At 32.6% G+C, this 10,920-nt stretch overlaps 1 protein-coding gene across 1 annotated transcript; it reads right to left on the minus strand.

Annotated features, from left to right (window-relative positions):
• Window positions 1–2,153: 2,153 nt before the first annotated feature.
• On the minus strand, window positions 2,154–6,232 carry LOC109338437. Its single transcript, XM_019575674.1, has 5 exons — window positions 6,007–6,232; window positions 5,113–5,345; window positions 4,091–4,171; window positions 3,069–3,416; window positions 2,154–2,420 (listed from the first exon to the last, which is right to left on the minus strand). Exons 1-5 carry the CDS (start codon window positions 6,176–6,178, stop codon window positions 2,319–2,321), a joined length of 936 nt encoding a protein of 311 aa, XP_019431219.1. The 5' UTR covers window positions 6,179–6,232; the 3' UTR covers window positions 2,154–2,318.
• Between the last annotated feature and the right edge of the window lie 4,688 nt (window positions 6,233–10,920).

Here is a 10,920-nt window from a genome sequence, read left to right on the forward strand (position 1 = left end):
GAAAATTCATCATGCATTGAAAACTACTACTGCATAAGTTTAAATAGTAGCAGAGAATTAGGTTTAACAAGATCACTGGGCTCTTAAGCTCCAGGCCCAAAGTTCCTAAGGAAAATAATAGCATAGTAAATTATAATATAAAATGCACTAAATAAAGTCTTTCATCCAATTGGGTTGCTGCTTCATTCTGATGGGCCTAGCAATAATGTTCTTGGGCTTCTCTACAACTGGGTCTCCATCATCATCTAAAAATTCTTCAAGCTTATTTATGGTTTGATCTTCAAATTCGTTGAGATTAAGATATACAAATGATTCATCTAACTTTGATAATTTCTTATCAGGATGTTTGCCATCAAACTACATTGGGTGAATTCCTCTACAACCATAGTTCTATAACTATAACCTCTTAATTCTTTAGAAGTTCCAAAATGTCCTAATTGAATTCCATTGTCAACTTTTGAATCAAACTTTCCTGATTGGTTATTAGTATTTAATATATATCATTTTCAACTGAAAGGATGACATCATGATATGTTGGATTTGTGACCTTTCCACAATTCATAAGGACATTTTTTTTAGAATAGGTCGAAGGTATATTCTCTTATCAATGTAGCATGCTATGTTAACAACTTCAACTAAGAAGTGCTTAAGAACAAAGTTACAATTGAACAATATTCTAGCCTTCTGTTGAAGAGATATGTTCCTCCTCTCAACCACACTATTTTGTTGTGGCACTCATAGGATGAAGAAGTTATGGACTATTTCAATAGCTTATTTCCAAACTTTCCACTATGGTCACTCGTGATTTAAGTGATAAACAAACCTTTTTCATTATATACACATATGCATAATACATCATTGTTAGTTATGATTATAACTCATGTCTATATAATGTAGTTGTCAACAATTACTAGACCATGTTTCTTTCTAATAAAAGATACAGTTCTTTTTGGACTAAAAGATCAATATGTAGCAATTCTAGTGATAATGCCGTAGTAACAACCTTTTTAGATTTAAAAGAACCTTTGATTTGTTTTCCATTTTGACATGATGTACACATTTTGACTTGTTTTCCATTTTGATTTGATTTACATTAATTGTTGCATAAGGCTAATTATTTTTTTAGGGTCAATATCCATTTTGGTTCTTATAAGTTTGATCCATGTTTAATATTTTTGGGATCATTTTAGATTTTTTAATTCTTCAGAGACCAAATTGGTACAGAAAATATTTGATGACCAAAATAAACATTTCCTCTATTTTATTACAAAGGTGGAGTAAACAAAACCTAGTATGATAAATTTATGAGCACCCATATATAAATAATACATAGTTGAATTTTATGAAAAATAAATATTAAAATACAATAGATAAAATTGACTTTTAATTATTTATATATTTAATTACTTTGTTTAATAAACAAAATAGTGCTTCTATTTTAGTTATTTCATTTTTTTTTATCTAAGTCTAAAGTTTGTTATAGCAAACAATTTTAGTTAATAAACTACTTTTATAGCTATAAGCTACAATTTACAACTAAAAGCTGGTTTTTTCAAATAACTAATAATTTTTTTGTACTATTAAAAATATTTCTCACCTTTTTGCTAAAGAATTAATCAATTTAGGGCTACATGACTGCCCTCCCAATAAATGTCACTACCAAGAATTGAACCATTGATCTTTCATTAGATTTAGTTAGACCTTACACTATTATACTAACACCTTACTAAGAAACAACAAATAATCTAACTTACTATTAAGTCACGAGGAGAGTCTGCAAATCAGGTAAATATCATATCTGGTTTTAGAGTTGGTTTTCTATTCATACAAATCCATGATGGAACGATACTCCTAGAAATGTATCTAACTTATGTTTGGTTCATTTTTACAATTTTCGAGAATATTATATTTTTACGTTTAGTTGAACATAATATTTAATAGTAATTCAAAAATCTCACTGATAAAGTGATAAAAACATTATGTTTTTTTCTGGAGAAAAGTCTATAATATGATGATTTGTCAATTAAAAATAAATATTTTATTTTGTAAATGCGAACAAGCAGTTCAATGCAACCAGCAACTGACAATTAAATTTCCAGCCCGAGTTTCACCGCTGAGTAAAAGTATCTTTGTGACTTGTAACAAAATATAATATACCAAATACTTTTTTATTTTATGATACACCAATCAAATACTCATTTGTGGTATCAAGCGTAATAATTAGTTACAAGTAAGAAAATATTTGCTTATTTATCTGGCAAAACGTAATTACAATTTTAATCAAATGTAAGTTCAGATTGTAACAAGACACTCAGTCGTTACAAAGTTGTCCTCAGAAATTGCACTATCAGATAAAGAACTGCAAGGAGTAGCGCAATTTGGTATACATCTTGTTGAAACCCATCGTCCCTCTGAAAGAACTGGAAAAAAAGACACATAACAATCATCAACTCCAGATCTATGTGCCTAGATGATATTCATAGTGTAAGGGTGTGGCTACATGTCATGCATAATAGTTTTTTGGTATAACCAAGAACTTCACCCTATGAGTAAGGAACTAATCCATTTTAGATATCCCATCACCCTATGGATAAGTAACTAATCACTTTCGAGGTACGTGACTGCCCCCCCTAACAAGTGTAACTCCTATGAATTGAACATTTGACTTTTTGACCTCTTTAGGAATTCAGTAAGGTCTTATACCACTAGACCAACATCTTCTTGCTAACATGGATAATAGTTCATCAATCAAAATATAACATGTTTAACATCTGTTTGTTACTCGTGTTTTGTTCTTAGATTTTTGTTATCCTCAGTCCTTAGGGCTGAGAAACTAAAAAATGAATATGTTGCATTGGGATATGATGTATTTAAGTGTAAGATTTATGCACTTCGTTTTTTAAAGCAACATTTCCTTTTTGGTTTCTTAACCTCTGCCCTATTATAACAGCACCACAGACACCTGAAGAACAATACATAAATTTTGTCCTAAAATAAAACGCAACCAAAATGAGCAATTAGTATATTGAAGCTAGGTATTTAGGACTAATCTACAAGAAAGAACTCACCTTGGTTGGATCACCAGAAGGATCTGGATATATCTCCAAGTTCTCTTCTTTAGTAGAAAAATTACTACTCAGATTCTTAGCACTATCAGCCAAATCTTTTACAGATTCTGAAGTACTAAACAGAAAACGCGATGCCCAGAAAAATGCCTTAGTACTAGCAGATGAAGCTGACAAATCCCAGAATTCTTCATGCTGAACGACTTGACCACTAATTTGGTTAAGAGTAAATTGAGAAGTAACTCGAAGAATCAGATCTCCTATCCCAGCAATAAAAGATTTGGGCTTCCCTCTGACCGTCCACTTGATTCTTAAAACACTGGTTGACAGCATGACCATTTCCTGCACAGTCTGTCACAAAACAATGATCTTATAATAATTGGGAAGAAGGAAATTACTTTGAAACTTGAAGACTCGCATTTGAAAAACAAAAGCGAGTGTCTAAAGATGGACACTAGTAAAGCTATGTTTGAGAACTCCATTCATGACCTCCAAAGGTTTTTGAAGGGTTAAAACTGTGTTTCACCTTTCTTTAAAATATGCTTGGTAAAGTCAATTGTCAGTTATCTTTAATGGGTTCGCTGCCCTTTGAAAAAGAAGTAAAAAGATATCACATCTCCGCTAATGAAAACTTAGTTACATGTTCCAATCGAATAGTGCCTTCATTTCCCATATCCTTTCTAATATCAATTTGGCAATTACATATCTGAATGTCATTTAGATTAATAATATCCAAATAATATTCATTCTACCCAAACTACTTTTAAGAATAAAGTATCCCAATTTTCAAAACCAATTCATCAAAACTCAAGTTTGCAACTAAAATCCAAAAAAACAATAAATAGCTTATCTTTTGTATTTCTAGTCGTCCAAAAATGGAAAAGACTAATATAATTCAGGTTCAAGCAGTTGATGTGTACTACTCAAACATTGATCAGACAATAGATGCCATACGATGATAACAAATCACAGATTTCTCATATCATGTATTTCTTCTTTAGGAAGTAGGAATCCAGAAAACTCACCACAGATGGCTTGTTTAGTGTAGTAGTTGCCCATAGTAGTCTTTTGTACTTCTCACGGCCAGTAAAACTCCTGACAGGATCCTGTAAACAGACAGAAACATAAATATAACATCAAAGAAAAAAACAAATGAGGAAAACAAACTGATTTGCTAAATTACAAAGGAAAACTATAAGTGTGTTTGAACAAAGAATTTTGAGAAAAGGTGTTTTTGGAAGAAAATTACAACAACCAAGCATTAGTCCTACTAGGTGGGATCTGCTGCATGGACTGAACAACGCTATCATAAATCGTGTAATCATAAACTACATATTTGTGCTTGAAGCTATAAATAGCCAGATCGAAGCCCTGATAAAAGGTGAAGGTTATGTTAGGTAGTCGATAGTCAACACGAAACTTTGTTAAATCTCTTTGACATGGATCAACAATGTGATTTTCAAAGAAAGTTCTTAAGAATAAAATGCTTTGTTTTAATCTTAAATAGAAACATTTAAAAAATTCTAAGTAATTTAATATGGCACTATTCAACAATAAAGAATATAAGGTTCCTCCACAACAGATAGATTTTGGAAACCACTCATTCATTGTTTATGAAACCTCCACCAATGGTAAAAGTTCTTATTTTAGCAGAACAGCATACTGCATCACAGGGTACAGAAAAATCAGGGAGGTGAGCATATCCAGAGGGCGCTCCAGCAGTGAGGTTATCATATTTGGTTGGGTTAAAATGGTATGGATCGGGTTGAGTACCCGACCCCTTTACTTGTGTGCAGTATACAGTATCCGCTAAGCACTTTGTGTGTTTTAATTTTCAATTTTTAGTAACTATCCACACAATTCTTATTTTTTTTATTAAAACAAAGGCATTTGAATTTTGAATTGCATCAATTCAACTTCAAAGCAATTTACATTCTATGAAATTTTAAAATGATTCATCTGAACTCCAAGCAGACACTTAGAAATCATGCTTGTGTTCTTAATGAATAGACTGAATTAAAGCCATAAGTATTGAAGAAGCACCTACCTTGTATGTAACAGTAACAGCAAAGGTCCCAAGAGCTCGATTTCCCTCCCGAAGCTCAAGTATATCACGCACAAGTTGTCTCGCAGTGGATTCCACCAAGGGGCTACTGATGCATTCGAACTCATTGCAAAGCTCACCAAAGTTCATATTATCTACAATCTTATCACCCTCAGAGTATGATGATTCCTTTGTGGGATCAGATGATAGTTCTGTCTTATCAGCATCATTTGCAACTGCAAAAAACTTGGCACTTAACATATCAACTTATTCGTAACATGTAAAAACTGAATAAACTGCAAGGGAAACATTGATATCAGTTTAGTATATTCTCACACTAATGTTTTACACATGTTAATGTAACCATTGAATAACCTGTTCAATATCCAATAATTTGTCTGAGATCATTAAACTGTGAATTTTTACATCAGTAACCAGTTATAGAAGTGGTGAAAAAAACATTTAAAAACAAAAGAGGTGAGAAAAACAATGAGATCATAATTTTTATTTAAATTGAAACAAAAACATGTATTGACATGCTTGTAATAAATTATCGGGTGAATACTCATTATGGTTCTCGAAAAATTTCATTTCTAACAATTTGATCCCGACAAAATAAAAATTGTATATCAAAATAGTGCAGGACTAATTTGACACACGTAATAGCAAAATAGTTCTTTGCTCAAAATTATACTCATATTTTTTTGTACTACCAAGGACGTCTCATCACCTTATGGTAAGGAATGGATCCCTGTCAGTTCTGTGATCGTCAAACAAGTATCCCTCCCATGAATCAATATCATATTGAGTATTATATAAGTAACTTTGTAAAGTTTACCTTGAATTGAATTACTTTGTGAAGCATGCATAGGTAGAAGATAAGCATTGAAAACAAACCTTGCAGCGAAAAAGAGTGGCTTTGGCGATTGGGGAAGGTGGAAAAGTGGATGCCATAGGCATGGGTCTTGGAGGAGGAGATGCATTGATTCCGGTGGCGAATTCCGGTAGTGGTGGCGGCGGAAAGGGAAGCATCGGCGAGAGAGCAATAAAGAGCGGCAGTCATAGTCATGTCTCCCCATTCCGTTGCGAAAAGTGTGTTGTTCAGAATACAAATTAGATATGCAGAAAAATAAGAGCCTCTTCTTTTATTTTCTTTTCATTTTTAATAAATTTTCTTCCATCTCACACTTAACTTGTGGTCAAGGGGAGTCTCTCACTTATCACAACATCTTTAATGTACAATTGGTATTATTTAACCGGTTAGTAAAATGTTAGATGAATTTCCACTGGCCAAATGCGATTTATAAAACAATTTTTTTTAGTTCACGAAGATTTTTACAAGAATTATTCAAGTGTAATCACAAACTCTGTATAGTGTTGGTTTATTAGTATAAGACCTTATTAAATTCACAAGTATTATGTTATATCAATGGTGAAAGGTTTTATTACTAAAAATAACATTTGTTAGGAGAAATACTTTATAATAAATTAATTTCTTATCCATAAAGTAAAGAAATATTAGTTTTAATTTGATTATTTTTACGGGATGTTACTCTTTAATTATAGTTTTTTTTATTTAACATTACCAATGGTATCCTCTAACATTTTTGGTAAGAAGTTAATGAAGTTATATTATTCCCTATCTAATCCCTATGTATCATATAAAGTTAAAGATTAATGTTTAATTCCTTCGAAACAATACTTGTTGGAATGAGCTAAAGTTGGCACAAGCAAAGGCAAAAAGGAAATTTAATTGTATTTATTAAGTTTTAAAAATTATTTTTATTAAAACTTTTTCCACAAGTAATTATATTATAATAGTGTAATATTTATGCATTGACAATACAAAGATTTATATATACTCAATATATCATTCACATTCGTTTGAATTACTTTTATTTAATATACAATAATGACTAAAAATAGATGGTAGATGATATAATGATAGTATAAAAAACACTTACATTGTCAGTACATACATATTTTTCTCATACTCTAATGACAAATATAAATTGCTTCAAAAATATCAACTTATAACAAGTTCAAATTCTTAGAGTTAGAAATAATTGTGAAGAAGATATTGTTTCTAACATTGGCTAGGTTTTAATGAAGAAGTCCACATCCACAACAATAAGAAGAAAGATTGTAGACTTAAAGATTTGGAACCATGATGATCAAGTGGACAAAACTAAGATTATATAGCTTTCTAAGTACTTCTAATCCTAAGTCATTTACTTGAGTAATATATAAATTATAACAATGTGCAAATTCGACGTATTTTATTAAGTATTTATTTTAATAAAAAATTAACTTTAAAAATTAATTGGTAATGATTTAGGATAAGCCATAGTTGAGTGTTAGTCTTGTTTTGTGAATTCCTATTTTGTGGTAAATGTTCGTAATTTTTTGTGACGGAAAGTTTTTGGACTGCTGTCGGGGCCCAAATTCGTCAGAATTCGGTCCAATAACGTGTTTTTGAGTTTCGTAGCTCGGAATCGAATTCCAATTACGCTATTGGCTTCGAAATATCATTTCGAGTCAAAATAGTCATGAAGTTTGTCCATGACGCATTTCTAAATATTTTTCACTCTGAATTCGGTATTCCAAAATTCTAACTGTAATCAGAAGATTTTTATATCCAACCGAGTATTAGCCGACAATACTCGGGCATGGTCTCATCGCTAATGTTTCACCGAAGAACTCACTTCACTTTCACGAGTGAAACTTGTTGGCAAGCAAGCAAAAATACTCATCTTTTACACTAAACCCCTTAAACCCTTCATCTAACCTTTCACCATTTACTCTTGGAAACTCCTGGCTTGCCTCTCTAAATCTGATTCAATTCTTTTAAAAGAGCCACTCTAGTTAGTAAACCATTGGCTTGTCTCTCTAAAGCTGATTCATTGCACCTTAAAGAAACCATTTAACTTGGAGAATCCTTAGCATTTCACTTCATTCCTCCCTTCTCCATTCTAATTTTCTCAAGAACTCCAAGGTAAGTTTTTACTCTTTCATTCTTAATCTCTTCGAATCTAACCGTTAGTTTTTTACAAAATTTTAGTATGATATTTATATGTATGTTACGAACGTTTTCAACCATAGAAATTTTCTAATAATCTTCCTAACTCTTGTTTTACTCAAGAACTCGAAAAATGGGTTTCTGTAAATTTAGAAATCGTTGTTTTGAAATCATGAAATATTATTGTTCATGGGGCTGTTTTAATGTTCAAAATACATGCATGTGTTGATTTTGATGAAAGAAAATGATGATGAATCAAGGCTATCTTGATTTAAAATATCGTTTCGATCATGAGATCAATCCTTGTAAAAAGGTGTTGAAATGATCATGAACACGATGAGAATCATGAACGAGACTTTTGAGGATAATGGATGGTTCAAGAATATGAATCTTGGACCAGATGGATGAAAGTCTTAGATGTTCTTGGAATAGATTAAAATGATGTATTTACCTTAGAGTTAGCAGGTAAACGATTTAACTCGCAAATCATTGATTGAGTTTTCTATATTTAGTTTCGTAGCCTTCGAAGTTGGACAACCTATGCATTCACGTAAAGGAGATCAATCGCGCTACAACCGAAGGTGAGGGAGAATACAACGTGACATAGTGGTTTCCGAATATGACACCCAAATCTCCCAACTACCTCAAAAGTTGGGAGTTATATTTGTTTTTGTTTTAGAAACTCGTACTTAACCAAATGACATAGTTTTGATTGCTTTTGATGAGTTGACTGCTTAGAAAAAAACTCTAACTTGAGTGAGAAGTATATTTAATAATTGGGAGAGATTGTGGCTCGAACAAAGAGTCGGATGTTCAAACCAACAAACTTATACTATTACCTTTATTCTTGTGCCTTATTCGGGCAAGGATTCCGACGATGACGTTGTGAGCAAGGTGATGCCTAAAAAGGATTACATGGTACCACGCAGCGAGGTCGCCTAACCGTAAAAGGCTTGGCCATGTGGCCGTCCAGGGTAATTCAGCGATGGTTCATAGTGGTAGGGATGTTATTCCTATATTACGTGATAATGTAAGATCGAGTCCCACAAGAAACATTCCTTTGGGAGATGTCTTAGGATGGGCCGATCATTTTAAAAGAATGATTAAAAGATTTAATTGGCTAACCTCAGTTAGTGTGCATACTTATTATGAATAACAAAGTAGTGGAGAGGAAATTTACGGGAGACAAACGAGCCATGCGATGTTGAGAGGGACGGTGATGGTGGTGATTCGTCAGCAAAGTCTTGTGGGAGAGTCTAGGTGAGACAAGTCCCTTGTATTCCTAGATGAGGTATTATGTTGGATCAGACAGTTCTCACAGCCCAAACTAGATGATCTTTGACAATCCCTCTTTGCAATCAGGATCAATGAGAGGGATGCCCAGAAAGTATTTGATACTACACCATCCTGAAATGGTCAGTTCTTCGGAATCGATCGATCATATATCCTTGCGAGGAATAATTTATTTTTGGTGCGTTCAAATCAGCTGGTTATGTGTCTTGTACTCTTGGTTATTTCCAAATAGTATATTGGGAGGATATTAGTGAGGATGGATGAAATAAGCATAACATGCATACATGGGGAGTGTGAATATTGATCCTTATGATTCGAGTTATAACATCATTCATCATTGTGCATTATGTCTGTGATCTATATTATGTATATTATGTGTGCCTTTCTGGATGTGATATTCCGTGTAATTCCACGTCGTCAATGAATAATATTCATTATATGTCTTACTCTATTTTCTTTTCTTTTCTTTCTGCTTGTCTTCGGTTCGCGTTCTAGTCTAGATGGACCATATCACGAGGATTCGGAGCTATCGATTTTCGATGTCCAGGAGGGGACATGGAGCAGTGACGCCTACCGATACACCTACATAGGCCCTTGTGCCTTAGAGATGGAGATGGTTTATGATGGCATTACGATGCACTTCACTTCACAACATGCGAACTTGGAGGCTTCTTTTGAAAGTGCGCATGTCAAGATAGCACTTTGGAAAGCTCTCTCTATGTGTTTAGTTTTGATGAGGACAACTTGTGATTATGAAAGCTTGAAGATCATCAACAAATCAGCATGCTTAAGTCTCTAGATTGGTATTAGACTTAGACTAATAGTTAGCTTAGGTTGAGTCTAAGGCTTAGGTAAACTCTATACATATCTCATATGCATAAAACCTTAAATCATTTTAAGTTTTGAGATATGTCATATATAACATGTTCATGCATCATATAAATACATGTAATCTGTGCATCCTAGGCATAAACTTAGTGTTGAACATGTATAAATTAAGTGCATAACGTATTTGAGTTTTGTAATTTGAAAATACACTTAGAAATATGATGTTAATCGATTAAGGCATGATTTAATCGATTAACATAAGTTTTTGAAAAGTGGTTGAAACTGAAAAACTTGAAAAACAGAATCAGTTATGATTTTAAACCACGTTAATCGATTAACCAAGGTTTTAATCGATTAACTGGGCGGCAGAACTGATTCTTTATAAACTGCGTTTTCAGAACTGAAATCATAACTTGCATGTGGTTTTTCTTAGAGAGTTAGAGCAGATTTCGTGTTTAGTTTTGCATCTATATGACATTGCATTTGTGAGATTAGAAAAGAGAGAATTCTATGCTTTAGGATTGAGAGACATTTCATGTTTAATTTCTCATCATTTCATCTCACATGTTCATGCATTCATTGATAATTTTGTGAATATTTTGCATTCTGTAAAAACTGTTTTTAACTAATACATTGTCATTCCATATGAGACTTGTGTTAGAGCTTTAGAG

The sequence above is a fragment of the Lupinus angustifolius genome, unplaced genomic scaffold (assembly GCF_001865875.1).
Source record: "Lupinus angustifolius cultivar Tanjil unplaced genomic scaffold, LupAngTanjil_v1.0 Scaffold_25_372, whole genome shotgun sequence".
Lineage (NCBI taxonomy): Eukaryota > Viridiplantae > Streptophyta > Magnoliopsida > Fabales > Fabaceae > Lupinus > Lupinus angustifolius.